Source organism: Triticum urartu, chromosome 5A, assembly GCF_056163025.1.
Source record: "Triticum urartu cultivar PI428250 chromosome 5A, HENAU_Tu73, whole genome shotgun sequence".
Classification (NCBI taxonomy): domain Eukaryota; kingdom Viridiplantae; phylum Streptophyta; class Magnoliopsida; order Poales; family Poaceae; genus Triticum; species Triticum urartu.
This window is the reverse complement of record NC_141877.1, coordinates 440,059,153-440,079,335: the sequence shown is the minus strand read 5'-3', so window position 1 is coordinate 440,079,335 and position 20,183 is coordinate 440,059,153. Positions and strand designations below refer to the sequence as shown.

Sequence of the window (20,183 nt, the reverse complement as noted above, 5' to 3'; positions counted from 1 at the left end):
TTCCTCCGAGGTCTAGGCCTCACTCTGGATCCCTTCGTTAGGGGGCTGATGTTTTATTACGGGCTAGATTTCCACGATCTAGCCCCGGACTCCTTTCTCCACATCTCAGCATTTATTGTTGTATTGGAGGCTTTCCTCCGCATTACCCCTCACTTCGGCCTGTGGCTCAAGACCTTTGACGTGAAGCCGAAGATGGTCGAGGGGCAGCATGTAGCGTGCGGAGGCGCAGTAATAAGCAAGATCGCTGGAGCTCCATGGCCAAAGGGTTCTATTCCCGGGGTGTCCGGATTATGGCAACGGGAGTGGTTTTACATCACAGCTCCCAGAAGTGCCAAGTGTGCGAATGCCGGACTACTTTCAACCTACACCTCCCATGGATTTATAAGTGTGTACTAATAAGCACCCCTCCGGCCCCATGCATTTGAGCCCCATCATGTGTTTGTAATTTCATCAAAGCTCTCCTTGGCCGAGTTGGCATAGGAAACCAGCCGGAAGGTCATTGTTGTCATCGGCTCTTGGTTTTAGTCTTCCCCAAGCAATATCGGTATTCGTTCCAATCTTTGGGATCTACGGCGTACCCTCCCGGACAAGCAATACACTGCACAAGCCTCTCCTTTTTTCTCTCTGACACAAAGCCAACATAGTCGCTGCCAGCGAGCTCTATGTAGATCTCCCTCATTTTTATTCATCTTTCCTGACATCGTCATCGAGCCCAGGGTGAGCACCTCCTATGTCACAACGGCTTCCCCCCTCTTAGGTATCTCATTAGCGAGAGCTACGCTCCTCTACCTTGTTCACCGCCAGCCATGGCTGAGTCATCGCATCCGGTGACCATTTGGTCCGGGGGCCATCGTAGTTAGGCCGCTATCGAGCACACCGACTTCGAGGCTCGGTGCACCTCGGTGCTCCTCACAACCTCACTCATCAAGGGCATGGGAGTTTGGCTCACCGGTGCAATGGCCTTCCATGGCCTCGATTATAGTGTCTTATGACCCATACGTAATAGGGAGAGAGGTTTTTTTGGGGAGATTAATTATCAGTGTAGAAATGAAAACCCTAGGGCCCACATATATGACCCAATGATAGATGGGACCTACTTGCAGGGAATTAAGGTGAAAGTGCAACTATCCCTAGGTGGTTTTGGTAATTCATAACAACATATAGCTCATTGAGCTAATGCTATTCCAAGATGACTATTTCAGGAAAGCTCAATGATTGGCATGGCATGGATGTGAAAGTGGAACCCTCAAAATGCTAAGGACAAAGGATTGGCTCAAGCTCAAAAGCTCAAGACTCTTCATTTTATATTTTAGTGATCCAAGATCACATTGAGTCTTTAGGAAAAGCCAATACTATCAAGGAGGGATGAGGTGTTGCTTAATGAGCCTCTTGCTTCATGTGCTTAGTGATATGCTCCAAAACCCTCAACTACTTTCCCACTTCCACATATGACCTAAACCCAAAGCCAAACTCGGTCCTACCGATTCTTTCTATCCGGCGCCACCGAGTTTCACTTGTCATAAGCCACTGCCAAACCCTAGCAATTCGGTTCTACCGATAGGGATCTCGGTCTCACCGAGATGGGATTGCAAACTCTCTGTTTCCCTTTCGTAACTTTTCGGTCTCACCGAAAGAGCGAATCGGTCCCACCGAGATTGCAATGTAAATTCAGTGTTTCCTTTTTGTAACTTTTAGGTCTCATCGAAAGAGCAAATCGGTCCCACCGAGTTTGCCTGACCAACTCTCTGGTTAGCTAATTACCAAATTCGGTCTCACCGAGTTTGTGTAATCGGTCTCACCGAGATTACATTATGCCCAAACCCTAACCATATCGGTCCTACCGAGTTGCATGTCAGTCCCACCGAAAATCTCTAACGGTCACTAGGTTTACCTTTTCGGTTCGACCGAGTTTGTTGATTCGGTCCCACCGAGATTGGAAAACTGTGTGTAACGGTTGGATTTTGTGTGGAGGCTATATATACCCCTCCACCTCCTCTTCATTCGTGGAGAGAGCCATCAGAACACATACACAATTCCAACTCATATGTTCTGAGAGAGAACCACCTACTCATGTGTTGAGACCAAGATATTCCATTCCTACCATATGAATCTTGATCTCTAGCCTTCCCCAAGTTGCTTTCCACTCAAATCTTCTTTCCACAAAATCCAAATCCTATGAGAGAGAGTTGAGTGTTGGGGAGACTATCATTTGAAGCACAAGAGCAAGGAGTTCATTACCTACACACCATTTGTTACTTCTTGGAGAGTGGTGTCTCCTAGATTGGCTAGGTGTCACTTGGGAGCCTCCGACAAGATTGTGGAGTTGAACCAAGGAGTTTGTAAGGGCAAGGAGATCGCCTACTTCGTGAAGATCTACCGCTAGTGAGGCAAGTCCTTCGTGGGCGATGGCCATGGTGGGATAGACAAGGTTGCTTCTTCCTGGACCCTTTGTGGGTGGTTGCTTCTTCGTGGACCCTTAGTGGGTGGAGCCCTCCGTGGACTCTTGCAACCGTTACCCTTTGTGGGTGGAGCCCTCCGCGGACTCGCGCAACCGTTACCCTTCGTGGGTTGAAGTCTCCATCAACGTGGATGTAGGATAGCACCACCTATCCGAACCACGGGAAAAACATCCATGTCTCCAATTGCGTTTGAATTCTCCAAACACTTCCCTTTACATTCTTGCAAGTTGCATGCTTTACTTTCCGCTGCCAATATACTCTTTGCATGCTTGCCTGAATTGTGTGATGATTGCTTGACTTGTCCTACAATAGCTAAAATCTGCCAAGAACTAAAATTGGGAAAAGGTTAAGTTTTTATTTGGTCAAGTAGTCTAATCACCCCCCCTCTAGACATACTTTCGATCCTACAAGTGGTATCAGAGCTTTGGTCTCCATTTGCTTTGATCTCCATAGCTTTTGGTGGTCATAGCCTTGGTTTCACAACCTAGGAGAGTATGGCATCTAGCGAGGGAAATTATCACTGTAGAGGTCCTTACTTTGATGGTACTAATTTTGCTAGTTGGAAGCATAAAATGAAAATGCATATTCTTGGACATAACCCCGCCGTTTGGGCTATTGTGTGTGTTGGTTTGCAAGGTGACTTCTTTTATGAGAAAGAACCAAACCGTGAAGCTACCGCGGATGAGTTGAAGATGTTGCAATACAATGCTCAAGCTTGTGATATTCTCTTCAACGGATTGTGCCCCGAAGAATTCAACAAAATCAGCCGTCTTGAGAATGCAAAGGAAATTTGGGACACTTTGATTGATATGCACGAAGGTACTGACTCCGTCAAGGAATCCAAGTTGGATGTGCTTCAAAGTCAACTTGACAAGTTCAAAATGAAGGATGGTGAAGGTGTCGCTAAAATGTACTCTAGGCTTGCTCTCATCACAAATGAGATTGCCGGCTTAGGAAGTGAAGAGATGACCGATAGATTCATCATCAAGAAGATTCTAAGAGCCTTGGATGGAAAATATGATACCATGTGCACATTGATCCAAATGATGCCCAATTACAAAGATCTCAAGCCAACGGAGGTGATTGGAAGAATTGTTGCTCATGAGATGTCACTTAAGGATAAAGAGGAACTTCACAACAAATCAAGTGGTGCCTACAAAGCCTCATGTGAAGCCCCTACATCATCAAGTGAGAAACAAAACTTCAATGAAGAATTGAACTTAATGGTGAAGAACTTCAACAAGTTCTACAAGAGTAGAAGCAAAGATATAAGCTTCAAGTCAAGGTCCTACAATGACAAAAGATCTTCTAGTCGAGAGCGAAACTGCTACAGTTGTGGAAGACCCGGACACTATTCCAATGAGTGTACGGCTCCCTACAAGAGAAGAGAAGATTTCTCCAAAAAGAAGAAGCAAAGAATCACCACCAAGAGAGAGAAGGAGTAGAGATGATCGTTATGAACGAAGATACTCACGGAGAAGCAAGGATTCGGAAAGGAAGGAAAAATCATCAAGGAGCTACACAAAACGAAGACATCAAGCTCATGTTGGTGAATGGGTATCCGGCTCCGACTCCGACAGCCACTCCGAGAGAAGTTATCACTCCGACTCCGAAGATACTCAAGATGAAGGTGTTGCCGGTCTAGCACTTGTGTCAACCAACTCCTACGACATATTTGACTCACCAAATGAAGGAATTGGAAGATGCTTCATGGCCAAAGGTCCTAAGGTAACACACCCCGAGTATGTTGATTTCAATAGTGATGAAGATGACTTGTTAGATGATGATTTGCTTGTTGACAACTCTAGTGATGAATACTATGATGAAACGTCAATTAATCATGCTAATCAAGATAAAACGAATGACAATGATAAGGAGAAGATTGAGGCTCTAACTAAAGAACTAAACACTCTTAAGTTAGCTCATGAAACTATCTTCGAAGATCATCGAGAACTTTTAAGAGCTCATGAGAAATTACGCTTTGAAAAGCTCAATCTTGAGCAAGAGCATGAGTTCTTAAAAGCAATCAATGATGATCTCCGCAAGAAAAGTTCTTCTTACATTGCCAAGCGTTTACTCTTATCCACTTACATGCCTCAAGTCAAGTCTAGTAACAAGAACAAGAAAGATTCTTCCTCTAGCAGTAACAATGATCATGCTAAATCCAATATTGTTGCTTCTAGTAGTTCTCTTGATTCCACTAATGATTCTCTTAGCCAAGTTACACTTGAGCAAGAAAATAGCTTATTGAAGGGAATTATAGAGAAAGGAGTGTACAAAAGCCTTGCCGGGAGTAAGCAATTCGAGGAAATTGTGCGCAAGCAAGGAATGCACCGGAAGAATCAAGGTGTTGGTTTTGAACGAAAGTTCAATGCCAATGGAGTTGAGTGGAAAGAAGATCAATACCCTAAGACTAAGTTTGTTCCTCAACAAGAGAAGTATGATACTTCTTTCAAGAGGACACAAGCTCAAGATGATCTTCCACCACAAGACTACAAGCAAAAAGGCAAGGACAAGCTTCAAGAGGAAATTGATGCATTTGAAGAAGCTCCTAAGACCTTAGTCAAGTGGATTCCCAAGACTACTTCAAGTTCCACTTCATCAAGTACGACTACAACTCCAAGGATTCCCATCAAGATGGTGTGGATCCAAAAGAAGAAGAACTAGAGAGTTCTTGAGGGTGACTCCGCCAACATACTTCACTCTTATCATTTTGGCAAGAACAAGTGCAATCAACTCCCACATCTTGCACTAGTTCAAGGAGTCACAAACCCTCTTGTTGGTAAGACAAGGGACAAGGTAACTTAAAAGTTTTCATGGACATCTTCTTGTGTGTGCATCACTCTATGTCTATGGATATCCTTGTTTGTTCCTTGTGGGACTAACCCATGTAGGTATTGAAAGTGCAATTCACTCAAATGGATAGCTCCAAGTGATCTACATCAACATTGAGCATCCACATCTTCAACATCTACATGAAGTCATCATCGACAAAACCCGAGGTTAGTTCATCCCTCTAAGGGGGGATATCACATCTAGGGGGAGCTTTACTCTAAGACTTGAGCTAAAGCAACTCTAAAGATGTGAACACAACAATGCTTTATGTAAAAGTGGTAACCCCACTTGAGCTTAAACGATGAGTATGACCTATGATCAAGTGTTCTCCCTTGACTCCTAAGTCAATATACTCATATATAGATGACCTTGTCATCGCAAATTGCTTGATAGATGCTAGAATTGGTTGTGCATGCCTTGTCACATATTTCATTTGCCATCTTATTGTGTGAGCATGCTGGTTGCATATTTTACTCATTCGAGGACATCCACTTGTTGTTTTGATTGTTCGGTTTTATTTCCTTTTGCCAAGTGGATGGACAAGAATGCCTAAGAACCTCCTCTAGCTATCTATGCTTTTCTCGTCTCAAACTCTACTCATGCTACATCACAAAATTTGATCAAGTCAGATTCGAACCACTCTGTGTGAGGAGCGCTCGGAGTCCCCGATTCGTCATAGACTTAAACTTCCAAAACCTGTTTATGATTCTCGGTCTGACCGATACCCCACTTCGGTCCTACCGAGATCATTAAGTTGATCTAGGTTTTCGATCTCAGTGCAACCGATTTGAACCTTTCAGTCACATCGAGTTGCAATAACTGTATACAGTTTTGCATCTCGGTGCCACCGAGTCGTTCCACTCGGTCACACCGACAGGGTCGGGCTATATATAGTCACGGGCAAAAATTTGGAAATTTCTCCGAACCCCTTCGCCCGCGCGATAGCCTGCTCTGCCAACTTGGTCTCCGGATCGTCTCCTTGCCGCCAGCCGCCTCCAGTCGCCAGTCTCCATCGCCGTCAACGGAATTCTACCCCGCCGTTGCCGCCGTAGCGAGTCTCCGCCGAACTAGTGTATGGAGTCGATCTTTGTGCTATTCTCCAATCCGATTCTTACCACATTGTGATCATCATGATTCTTGCCACGATTGAAACACTCCTATCCAGTCAATGCGCTCGTAGATTAGGTTTGATTCGAAAATTTTAGGGTTAGGTTTCCGCCGAAACCATCTCGGACCCACCGAGTTGAAAAACTCAGTCCCATCGATTTGGCTTATGCCATTGCACAAGTGAGACTCGGTCTGACTGAGAATTACTTATCGGTGTGACCGATTTTGGAACTCTATGAAACCCTAGCAGTCTCGGTGCCACCGAACGGTGACTCGGTCCAACCGAGTTCACTAGTTTAGGTTCCAAAACTGCTTCGGTATCACCGAGTTTGAAAATCGGTAGATCCGAGATGATTTCAGTGGGAAACTAAAACTAAGTTTTTGAGTCATTCTTTTGCAAAAATCTCTGCATTTTGTGATGCTCATCTATTCTACCTCATCTATAAACTATTCACAGGGTCAGCAGTCAGCTTGTTCATCATGTCTGATCAGAGTGACAGCCAGAATGTGTCAGAACAGCAAGTGCACATGAGTGAGGGCACTAGTCCCTCCAGCTCTTCAGATGATGGCAGCAGGAGTACCCCAAGCAATCTGCCAAAAGCTGCCACCAGACAGAGGAAGAAGAGAACTTCAGATTCTGAAAATGAGGATTATGTGGCAGAAGAGGAAGCAACTTCCAAGAGAATTGAGCCAGCACAGGGCACAAAGCCAGGGTTAAAAATCAAAAGGCCAGCAGGTAGGCAGCCTATGCCAAAGGCCAGAGCTTCAACTCAGATTCCTGAAAAGCCTGCACCCAAAGAGCCAGTTGCTGCTGAAGGCAAGAAGAGGAAGGAAAGGGTCAAGAAGACCGTAGCCAGAGTGCTTGGAAAGGCTTCCATCATGGAAGAAGAGGATGAAGAAGATGTTGCTGCACCAGCACCTAAGGCACCTAAGCTTATGGGTGATGCTATCAGGACAGGGGCTGCCACATCTAAGCCCAAAGAAGCACCCAAAGCTGCCTCCAAGCCCAAGTCTGCACCAAAGAGAAATACAAGGAGCATACCTGCTGCTGAGAAGAACAAGGCCCCAGTGCCTGAGACTGTTGTTGAAGAAGATGAGGAAGAGCAAGTACTCAGAAAGCTCAAGCCCAAGATCCCAGACCACAATGATGCTCATCCTGTGGCTGAGGACATGAAGCTCAGGAGAGACTCAGGGCTAAGGGAGTGGAGAGAAGCAGATCCGTATGCTTCAAGGAGAAGAACTGCTGTGGATTACACGTTTCACACCAAGGAGCAGCAAGATTTTTATGAGACAGTGATGCTAGACAAGAAGCCAATTGTTTGTGATATGAGATGGGTTGACTGGCAGTACATGAAGGAAAATGAGGAACACTACCCTGGAGTGTATGACAGCTTTAGTGCATGTGGAGTAGCAGACTTTGTTGGGCAGAAGCTCACAAAGTGGAATGAGGAGCTTATCATGCAATTCTACTCCACAGCACATTTTTATCCAGATGGTAGGATAACATGGATGTCTGAAGGTACGAGGTACCAATCTACTATTGCTGAATGGGCACAGCTCATAAATGCCCCAGAGGAGCATGAGGATGACTTGGATATCTATTCCAAGAAGAAGATGGATCATAACTCTATGTCCAACATGTACAAGGAGATTCCAAATGAAGCACTTGACACTTTCAAATTTGGCTCAGTGCATTATCTTCTGTCAGGGCTGCCAACCATTAATTGGATTTTGAGGCACACTCTCTTGCCCAAGTCAGGTGATCACAAGATGATCAGAGGCCATGCAATCAATTTGCTTCATGTATTTGATGTACCTCAGAAATTCAAGGTCATGAGCCTCATGGTAGAGACCATCAAGAGGACAGCAGCAGACCAGAAGAGGAGCTGTGGATATGCCCCTCAGATCCAGGAGCTGATCAACTCGAAGATGGGCACAGGCATATACTTGTTGTACAAGGAACATCTGCCCATTCATCCAGATTTTGAAGATAATCAGGTTGTCATGCATGAGAATGAACCATCGTCCGCCCAAGCACAAGCAAAGAAGGAGAAGGCGAGGAAGGAGAAAGCTGCCAAGATGCCTACTCAAGAGGAGGCATCTGAGTATTTCTTGAAAACCAAACAAGAGCAGCTTGGTTACCTAATTGCATCCACCCTGCGGATTGAGAAAGGACTAGCCACCCTAACTCAGAACCAGGCAAGCCTAGAGAGAATCATGGAACAAAAGTTCTATGACTTGGATGTCAAAGTAACAGAGATTCATTCTGCAGTGGAACAACTTCAGGATGACATGCAGGAGAGGAGAGGCAAGACTACAACTGATGCTTTTGCCAGAGTGCCACGAGGTCCGAGGTCGTTTGCAGTGCCAGTTCCTGACACAAGAGCAACTGCCTCAGCTCCAGCCATAGCACCAGCCCAACCTGCTCCAGCATCTACTTCAGCTCCAACTCCAGCGTCTACTTCAGCGTCTACAGAAGCCTTCGTCCTTGGAGTGCTCCGGACTCCACCACCACCTGAAGATCAAGCCTGAGAGTCGATCTAGCACTATGCATTTTCTAGGAACTTTTTGGTAACTTGTTGCCAAAGGGGGAGAAAAATGTATAGATCATAGGCTTCGAGAGAGAGAGAGTGTTGCTTTTTTCTCTCTTGCTTTATTTGGTGGTTTTTCGAACTTTGTTTGCTTTTGAGTGCTTGATATACTTTGCTTGTGAGACATTGATGATCATGTGTTTGATCATAAGCTACACTTAATGTTTGCTTAATATTATCATCTTATCTATCTTATGTGATCATTCACTATTCTTGGTGATGAGTGCATGTATTTCATTCTTATCATTTTAAGCGCTCCACCAAGATGTATGTGACATGGAAGAGTAACCCATGACTCTAACTCCTTGTGCATTTGCAGTCCAAAGCAAATTTTAAATATGCACAAATTTATGGGGAGCTCTTACTTGTCACATACTTCTCAAAGCGACGATATATTTCATGCTTATTATCATTTGTCGAAGCTTTGATCTATATGTTGTCATCAATTACCAAAAAGGGGGAGATTGAAAGTGCAACTATCCCTAGGTGGTTTTGGTAATTCATAACAACATATAGCTCATTGAGCTAATGCTATTCCAAGATGACTATTTCAGGAAAGCTCAATGATTGGCATGGCATGGATGTGAAAGTGGAACCCTCAAAATGCTAAGGACAAAGGATTGGCTCAAGCTCAAAAGCTCAAGACTCTTCATTTTATATTTTAGTGATCCAAGATCACATTGAGTCTTTAGGAAAAGCCAGTACTATCAAGGAGGGATGAGGTGTTTCTTAATGAGCCTCTTGCTTCATGTGCTTAGTGATATGCTCCAAAACCCTCAACTACTTTCCCACTTCCACATATGACCTAAACCCAAAGCCAAACTCGGTCCTACCGATTCTTTCTATCCGGCGCCACCGAGTTTCACTTGTCATAAGCCACTGCCAAACCCTAGCAATTCGGTTCTACCGATAGGGATCTCGGTCTCACCGAGATGGGATTGCAAACTCTCTGTTTCCCTTTCGTAACTTTTCGGTCTCACCGAAAGAGCGAATCGGTCCCACCGAGATTGCAATGTAAATTCAGTGTTTCCTTTTTGTAACTTTTAGGTCTCATCGAAAGAGCAAATCGGTCCCACCGAGTTTGCCTGACCAACTCTCTGGTTAGCTAATTACCAAATTCGGTCTCACCGAGTTTGTGTAATCGGTCTCACCGAGATTACGTTATGCCCAAACCCTAACCATATCGGTCCTACCGAGTTGCATGTCAGTCCCACCGAAAATCTCTAACGGTCACTAGGTTTACCTTTTCGGTCCGACCGAGTTTGTTGATTCGGTCCCACCGAGATTGGAAAACTGTGTGTAACGGTTGGATTTTGTGTGGAGGCTATATATACCCCTCCACCTCCTCTTCATTCGTGGAGAGAGCCATCAGAACACATACACAATTCCAACTCATATGTTCTGAGAGAGAACCACCTACTCATGTGTTGAGACCAAGATATTCCATTCCTACCATATGAATCTTGATCTCTAGCCTTCCCCAAGTTGCTTTCCACTCAAATCTTCTTTCCACAAAATCCAAATCCTATGAGAGAGAGTTGAGTGTTGGGGAGACTATCATTTTAAGCACAAGAGCAAGGAGTTCATTACCTACACACCATTTGTTACTTCTTGGAGAGTGGTGTCTCCTAGATTGGCTAGGTGTCACTTGGGAGCCTCCGACAAGATTGTGGAGTTGAACCAAGGAGTTTGTAAGGGCAAGGAGATCGCCTACTTCGTAAAGATCTACCTCTAGTGAGGCAAGTCCTTCGTGGGCGATGGCCATGGTGGGATATACAAGGTTGCTTCTTCGTGGACCCTTTGTGGGTGGTTGCTTCTTCGTGGACCCTTAGTGGGTGGAGCCCTCCGTGGACTCGCGCAACCGTTACCCTTTGTGGGTGGAGCCCTCCGCGGACTCGTGCAACCGTTACCCTTCGTGGGTTGAAGTCTCCATCAACGTGGATGTAGGATAGCACCACCTATCCGAACCACGGGAAAAACATCCGTGTCTCCAATTGCGTTTGAATTCTCCAAACCCTTCCCTTTACATTCTTGCAAGTTGCATGCTTTACTTTCCGCTGCCAATATACTCTTTGCATGCTTGCTTGAATTGTGTGATGATTGCTTGACTTGTCCTACAATAGCTAAAATCTGCCAAGAACTAAAATTGGGAAAAGGTTAAGTTTTTATTTGGTCAAGTAGTCTAATCACCCCCCCTCTAGACATACTTTCGATCCTACAGAAGGCCACATCATGGCAACTCCGTATTTTGCACACAACCGCCACTACCTCCGAATACATATGGTGTGCGCTCATATGCCATATCGCGACCCTACTAAAGTTGCCCTTAGGGCATCTCCAATGCGGATTAGCAAACGAATCTCATAAAATGACTGTGGACACGTCTGAACATGTCCTCGGACATCCGATAGGGAGGAGGCCATCCAACCATGTCCCCCAGATTACCCCTACTTGTCTGACCACCTCTCTTGGTCAAATATATCTAGATCGATAGCAATTCAATCTTAGAACTAAATAGTTACAAACAAATGCAACCACTAGCAAAAGCACTAGATGCTTTATAAGGTTTATACATCTTTCGAACCCCAAAGAAAAATAATCGATCGTCAGAGCCAAATGCCTCAATTTTCAGCCTCCTTTACCCTCCTTTTGCGTAAAGCCTGCGATTATGCTATCATGCTAGGAGTGAACAAACTTGGTGCATCGGGATCCGAGTCGTCAGCCTTGATGTACAAGACCGTTTGCTCCTCCCACGATTGCTTGATCGGAAACTTCTGCTCCTTGAGCTCAATCTTCTTCTTTTGCAGTTTCATGAACATGCTAAACCTTTTGACCCTTTTTTTCTCCTTGATCTATTATGCTTGGTACATGCCTCGTTCTTAGCGATGATGCCCTTGAACTTGTTCATCATATTGGCTGCCACCCCTTCTCCTTCTAGTTCTCCCATTTCCTCCCTGTCGACCTAGCGACACGGGTGGTTGGTGCAATCTCTCATTTGGTTGGATCACTGCGTTCATCACTTGCTCCGGTGTCCGTCTTGACAGAATTGGCAATGTTGCTCCACTTGCTCCATGCATTCAACTTGTACTAATAGTGCATCATCGTTAATGACTCGCCTTCGGTCTTGTGGCACAATGCGGGGGGATAGAAAAGCAAGACAATGACATGATCAACAAGTTGCAACATAGAACAACACGAAGCAAAAATTATGAGCTTGAGGAGTGGTGCGCCACTTGGCCACCAATTTTGTGTTTGTGTATACACACCACAAAACTTGTTGATGACCTCTTGAGTACTGCATTATGGGTGGCTTAGAGACTTTGATTGTGATCATGGATCACTTCCTTGTCGTAGGGGCCATAGTGCTTTTGCTGATGGTAGAAATAAATATACACTTTGTCAGAAGCTAAGCCTTTTTACTCTGTGCCTTGAAGAGGATCAACACTTGCGCCCAACCACGCCAAACACAACAATTTATCCTTTTTGTTTGAGTAAAACCAACCCCGCTTGTTCTTTGCATCCGCATCGGGCACGCCTGACTGGTCGGTGTGTGTCAGCGTCTCTTGCTCCACCTGCGGTGAGTAGTAGTCATCGACTTGTCCATCTTTCTAGTTGTCACCGTTGTGGGTTGTGTTCATCACCGCCTCGTCGGTGTCCACCACCGAGCTTGGTAGAGGCATATCGCCAAATAGCGATCGGGCACCATCGGACGAGGGCTCCTCGGACCAAAACCATGACTGGACTAACACGGGCAACTCTGTGAACAAATAGTCGCTATTGTGGTCGACGATGTACACTGGAGGGTGGCCTGAGGCGGAGGTGAAGGAGGCACCAGAGTGCCGCGGCGATTATTATGTGTCTGGCTAAGCGTTTAGATGGCTGGTGTAGCAGCACGATGGCTTGTACTGGATAGTCGAGGTGGCAATTCCCCGGGCATAACTAGCATGTCAGTCTGATGTGGAGGAGGTGCTCCAGCCTAAGCGGCCACATACGCCTTCTTCTTCGCCCTCTCCTTCATGTGCCGCTCTTGCCGTTCCACGGATGTAGCCGCACGGCCGGGCTCTCGGTCCAGTGAGAAAATTAACCTCGTGATGCAGTGAGCCGAAGAACCTCGTGCTGGGCTCCGATGGACTCATTGCAGCGGCGGTGAACTGTGGAAGCAAAACGGGCTGGGGAACAGCTATAGCAGCAGAGAGGATAGGATTTGGCGCGGAAACAATGGGGATTGTCAATTTTTCGAGGTTTGAGTGTCTTTTTTTGGTGGGATCAGGGTGTCGGGCACCGATGCAACGGATGTCCAGACTCTCCTAGAGCTCCCCTGATTTGGTGTCATGCTGTGGGATTTCGAACGTCTAGACTCGTCCAGCCCATTTTGGTTACTTGCATTGGATGGCTAAAGTGTCTGAACCGTTCAGTCGGGACATTTACATGTGTTTTGGTGATTCACGTTGGAGATGTCCTTAGGAGTGTCAAAATAGTAAATTTGCCCTGTTTCTCACTCTGTCAAAATTGTGTACATCCAATGAGCCCACACAATATTCATATCCATTCAATTGGAAAAGGTTTCATAACTTTAGAGCAAGTACAATAGGTCCTACTCAGCTGGCTGCAAGCTATTCCACGTCAACGTAATCCGACCTGTAGGGAAGAGAATGGATGAGGGAGAAAGGAGTGGGCGCTATGTATACAGCTCGACGGTAGCACAATAAACAAGAAACAAGAGTTTGCATGCAATATGTGTGATAGTTTTAGTCCGGCGTTTCTTCTCCCTTCGAATCGGTTGTATTCTTTCTACCTCTCTCCACATGCAAGCATTTAATGCTAGCCAGTCTACTACTCTAGTTAATCGATAGCCAATTTATTGTATGAATCTACTTTTAGAAATGTTTTAAATACATGGCACTATCATAGAGCCAGCAACATGCTGTTCTAATAACCAGAATAGTAGTAGGATGCACCGATCTCCATGAGGGGACCGGGGGTGGATTCTTCAGTGGTAAATACTTTCAACTTCAACTTTAGGTAACCTTGCGTTTTTTTTCCCGCACAGGTAGGTGTGCATATATACCGAGCAAATATGCAGGGGCTCATCACGTTGCCTGCAATACAGCATCGTTAGTGAAGCTTCTGCCTTTGCAGCACTAACAAGATGAGCATGCTCATGCCTTTCCCCCACGGTCTCGCCATGCCGGCACAGGCCCATCCAAGCTGGTGCGTACGAAGGCTCTCTTCCTCACACACATATGTACGCGATGTGATGAGCAAGCAGATGAAACGCAATCGTTTATGCATGCAGGTGCAGGAGCCGGGCTGCGACAAGAGCTGGGGGATGGGCCTGCAAGTCCACCGCGACAGCTCGTTTCGACAACACGGTGACGGAGATGCGGGCGCAAGAGCAGGCGGAGGCCGAGGTGGCGCGGACTCTGAACCTGAGCGGCTGGGTGGAGGAACAGCTGCTGCCGCTGCTCACCCCGGTGGAGGACGCGTGGCAGCCCAGCGACCTGCTCCCCTGCTTCTCCCTCTCTGCAGCTGGCCTCTCCGCCGAGCAGCAGCCGTCGATGATGATGACGAGGGAGGAGCTGCAGGACCAAGCCTCCAGTGTGCCGGACGACGTGCTGGTGTGCCTGGTGGGCAACATGGTAACGGAGGAGGCGCTGCCGACGTACATGTGCGTGGGAAACCGGGTGGTGGGCTGCAACGACGACACGGGCTGCAGCGACCTGCCCTGGGCGCGCTGGATCCGCGGATGGACGGCCGAGGAGAATCGCCACGGTGATCTCCTCAACCGCTACCTCTACCTCTCCGGACGCGTCGACATGCGCCAGATCGAGCGGACCGTCCACCACCTCCTCCGCAATGGCATGCAGATGCTCAGGCCGTCCAGCCCCTACCACAATGCCGTCTATGGTTCCTTCCAGGAGCGCGCAACCTTCATCTCCCACGCCCACACAGCCAAGCAAGCTGCGCGCCACGGCGACCGCTGCCTCGCCAAGATCTGCGGCGTCGTGGCCGCCGACGAGAAGCGCCACGAGACGGCCTACACCAAGGCGGCCGCCAAGTTCTTCGAGCTCGACCCGGACGGGATGGTGCGGGCGCTGGCCGCCGTGCTGCGGGACAAGATCACCATGCCCGGCCAGTTCATGGCCGACGGCCGCGACGCCGACCTGTTCGAGCACTTCTCGGCGGTCGCGCAGCGCACCGGGGTGTACACGGCAAGGGACTACGGCGACATGGTGGAGCACTTCGTGCGGAGGTGGAAGGTGGCGGACCTCGGCGGGGGGCAGCTGTCCGGTGAGGGGCGGCGCGCGCAGGAGTACGTTTGCGGGCTGCCGCGCAAGATCCGGCGGGTGGAGGAGCTGGCCCACGACCGCGCGATCAAAGCCGCAAAAGACCCCGAGTTCGCAAGGTTCAGCTGGGTCTTCGACAGGCCAGTCTGCATCAGAGCCTGATTTAGCCGTCCATCTACCAAATTTCACCCCTAAAAATAGTACTCCAAGTTTATGAATAACGAGCAGCAACAGCGGCAGTATCCGGATCGTCGTTAAAATCAGTCTTAGAGTTTATGCAGTGTACTTGTACTGTATATGATTCTGTATGAAGTGATGGTAATGTATGTGTGAGGCAGTGCCAGTGCGTGCGTTTCTCTGCTTGCAAACTCAGCTAAATAATTAGCTTAATCTATGCAGTGTTGGTTTGCTCATGCTCCAGTGCTGAGATTTAAAATGGGTTTTGATAATGTCTTACTGGACTCAGGTCTAACAAAGTCTCAACTTCATACCGCTGGATAAACGTGCATGGAGATGCGTGCTGGCTTGGGCGCTATTTTTTTTCGAGGGATGGTCTAGGCACTATTCTGATTATTATTTTTAGGCAAAAGCACTATTCTGTTTCTTTCAGGTTACGTCCGTGGGCGAGCGATTCGGACAGGTTTGCAGCAAAATGCTACACCTACATAGCTTTCTTTTTTTGGGTGTTGTGTATATCTGGCCATCTGTTGGGCCGGGCCAGGCTTCGGGCCAGGCCTACTTGCCCGATGCAAAAAATCCAGTGAGGGAGTTCTGGACTAAGAGATTCTCGGGCGTCCGGTCTGTTAGTCATGGGCCAGATTGATGGGCTGTGAAGAACACGAAAACCGAAGATTGCATCCGTGCCCGGACGGGACTCTCCTTGGTGTGGAAGGCAAGCTTGACGACCAAATATATGGATTTCTTTCTTTGTAACCGACCTTATGTAACCCTAGATCCTCCCGGTGTCTATATAAACCGGAGGACTTAGTCCGGAGGGGAGATACTCATTATCATAGTCATGCAGGCTAAACTTCTAGGGTTTAGCCATTACAATCTTGTGGTAGATCAAATCTTGTAATACTCATATTCATCGAGATCAATCAAGCAAGAAGTAGGGTATTACCTCCATAGAGAGGGCCCGAACCTGGGTAAACATTGTGTTCCCTGTCTCCTGTAACCATCGACCTTAGACGCACAGTTCGGGACCCCCTACCTAAGATCCGCCGGTTTTGACACCGACATTGGTGCTTTCATTGAGAGTTCCACTGTGCCGTCCTCAAAAAGGTTCGATGGCCCCCTTCAATCGTCAACAATGACGCTGTTCAAGTAGAAACCTTTCTCCCTGGACAAATCTTCGTATTCGGCGGCTTCGCACTGCGAGCCAACTCGTTTGGCCATCTGGAGCAGATCGATAGCTACGCCCCTGGCCATCAGGTCAAATTTGGGAGCTTGAACTACGTCGCGGACGTCCGCGGAGATTTCATCTTCGCCGGACTCGAGACCGCAGCGATCGCTCCTGATCACCTCGATGAACATGACCTAAATCTGTCATCGGACCGCGTCAGGAGATAGCTCATGTGACTATCCTGGCTTTAGATCCGGAGCACACTGCGCCATCCAAGGATTGGAGGTTCAACCCCACCACAGAGGCCACCGATTCCCCGACGTTGGAGCCGCACATGGATTTAACCTCACACAGTATTTGTGCCACCGAAACTCCGGACTCGTCTCCGGTCATAAATTCCGAACCATGTGAGCTCGCGGACGCCGAACTTGATCATTTATCGATCTTCGAATTCAAGCCGCAGACATCTTCCAGCACTCGCCTTTGGGCGATGTGCTAAACTCACTAAAGAGCATGTTCTTGGCGGGGGACTCACAGCCGAACTATGTTCGGTTCGAACTAGGGGCTGAGGATGGAGAATTTTGCTTCCCACCCGCCACCCACTTCATGGCTACAGTCGAGGATTTAACCGACACGCTAGATTACGACTCCGAAGACATCGACGGTATGGACGACGATGCTGATGAGGAGCAAAATCAACATCCACCATTCACTGGACGCTCGACGGCCACTTCTTCGTATGATGTGTACATGGTGGACACACCCAAAGCAACCAACGACGATGACAAAGAAAATCCATTTGAGAATAAACCTCCTGAGATACAGCAAAAACGCTGGCGTCATCGGCGCCGCTCCAAGTCACGTCGTTTCAAAGACAGCAATACTGGCACCGGAGAAAATAATACTCCGGATGATGCCGAAAACAATGAAGACCCCGTCGAGATAACCTCCGAACAGGAGGAACGGGAAAATGGGCAAGTTAGCCCTGATGAACAGGCCATACATGACGATTCGGAGGACGATAATTATCTTCCGCTCTCCAAAGATGAGGTAAGCCTCGGCGACGAGGATTTCATCGTGCCCGAGGAACCTCTCGAGCAGGAGCGCTTCAAGCGCATGCTAATAGCCACTACAAGGAGCCTAAAAAAGAAACAGCAACAGCTTTAGGCTCACCAAGATCTACTCAATGACAGATGGACTAATGTCCTGGCAGCCGAAGAATACGGCCTCAATCTCCCAATCAGGAGTTACCCGAAGTGCAAACTACTGCCCCAGTTTGATGAGGAGGCGCCAGAGCTCATACCTCACTCGCGCAACGTGGCCGATCGACCACAGCGCGGTCGGGACAATGCGACATGAAGACCACAACTCGGTCGGGATAAAGCGGCAATTCAAGCCGAACAGCAACCTGCCCCACCGCCACGTAAAAACAGAAACAACACAGCTCGGGGTGATACATACGACTTTTGGCAGGACCTGGATAGTAAAGCAGGATATACCAGATCGATCTACGGATCACGAGGACGTACCACGACACGCGACGATGGCTATCTATTTGGACGTGACAAACCTAGTCACGCAGACCATTTGGACGAAAGTTCGAGTTTGCCAGGGGTACAAATGAAATGGAAATGAATTGATAAAACATTCCTAAAAAAAATTCTGCCACTTATACTTTATGTTATGATATTCTTATCAGATTGGATGGCAAAGATTTCTCCGGGCCGAAAACTGCAGACGGACTCCATCGGAACTACGTCGCGATGCGGCCCGATATAGAGGCGCTGCACACCCTCTTTGCTTCACTGATGGAGTAATGGATCACGAGTTCCCAGAAGGGTTTAAACCCGTAAATATTGAATCATACGACGGAACAACAGATCCCACGGTGTGAATTGAGGATTTTCTTCTCCATATCCATATGGCCCGCGGAGACGACCTTCATGCCATCAAATACCTCCCGTTAAAACTCAAAGGACCAGCTCGAAACTGGTTAAATAGTCTTTCTGGAAACTCAATTGGCAGCTGGGAGGAGTTGGAAGATGCCTTCCACGATAACTTTCAAGGTACATATGTCCGACCATCGGATGCCGATGACATAAGTCACATTGTCTAGCTGCCCGGAGAGTCCGCCGGAAAGCTCTGGACTAGGTTCTTAGTTAAAAAGAACCAAATTGTCGACTGTCCAGACGCCGAAGTCCTCGCGGCCTTCAAACATAGCGTCCGAGACGAGTGGCTTGCCTGCCACCTCAGTCAGGAAAAACCAAAGTCTATGTCAGCCCTTATCGCTCTGATGACCCGCTTTTACGCGGGAGAAGACAGTTGGCTCCCCCGTAGAGGCAATAGCGCCAACGGTCCGGGCACCTCCAAAGTACGGGACGGTAATGGAAAGCCACGACGCAATAAAAACAAACGTCGCAATAATAATGAGGGCACGCAGGACACAGCAGTCAACGCTGGATTCAGCGGCCCCACACCCGGCCAACGGGAAAAGCCATTTACGGCAAACAAAGACAGATCGTCCAATTTAGACAAAATATTGGATAGGCCCTGCCAGATTCATGGGCACCCCAATAAACAAGCCAATCACACCAACAGAAGTTGTTGGGTCTTCAAACAGGCCGGCAAGTTGAATGCCAAACACAAGGGGAAGAGGCCGCCCGGTGATACCAACCGAACAACGGGGGTCAGAAGCAGTTCCCCCTGAAGCAAAAATAGTAAACATGGTATACGTGACACACACCCCTAAAGGTGAGCATACGGAACACTCCCTCCGTACAGTAGATCATACTACGGCTACCTCAGCCGAACTACACAGCGGCCTTATCACGCTGCATACCACGTCGGCAATCACGTCGCCGGTCTCCATTCAACATGACCGATCAATGTCCATATTGGACTAGCAATTCGTCTTCCGCCGTTCTCCTAATATGCCTTCGAAGTGGGTACCGCGCATACATAATTATGCACTTGAAATACCCTGGGCGCCGGCGGAAGCACAATACGGGTGTGCCTGCAACCCCCCTACTTTTCTAACTGCCCTTTTCCCTTTTTATTATCCCCTCCACAGGTAGCTCAAGGGCAGGTTACCCTGAGGACTCTACCAGAGTTCGGTTTCGAACAATCATCCAAGGGTTATTCCTGTCAAGGACTCCCTTAACCGAGGACAGGCGGCGCAGACGTGCGACAGGAGGTCCAAAATAACTTTTTGTAGACCGCGCTCTCTATTCCGAGCCTGTAAAGTGCCTTTTCCTCAGCCTTCGACCCCTGGCATGTCAAATAGCCAGGATTGCGTCTTTGTTATCTATATAATAATTGGCATATCACTCAGCTCCCAGTAAAAGTAACCAGTGTCCTGTATTGACTTTTTTCCTAATCGATCCGAATTTTTGCTCCTGTGGTTGTTTTACACACACCTCGGCATAACCTGCGAGGGGCTCGGTATGGGAACAAATGAGTTGCTGACAAGTCCGAACAGCTTTATAGCATACTTCAGCGTCGTGAGTTTGGCCTTATATGCATCAGCTCCGAATCATGTCTTGGGTCAATAGTTGGGTTG

At 47.7% G+C, this 20,183-nt stretch overlaps 1 protein-coding gene across 1 annotated transcript; it reads left to right on the top strand.

Moving 5' to 3' along the window:
* Positions 1-14,055: 14,055 nt before the first annotated feature.
* On the top strand, positions 14,056-15,739 carry LOC125509539 (acyl-[acyl-carrier-protein] desaturase 4, chloroplastic-like). The gene is made up of 2 exons (XM_048674525.2): positions 14,056-14,203; positions 14,289-15,739. The coding sequence occupies exons 1-2, from the start codon at positions 14,142-14,144 to the stop codon at positions 15,439-15,441; spliced, it is 1,215 nt and encodes a 404-aa protein (XP_048530482.1). The 5' UTR covers positions 14,056-14,141; the 3' UTR covers positions 15,442-15,739.
* Positions 15,740-20,183: the final 4,444 nt, after the last annotated feature.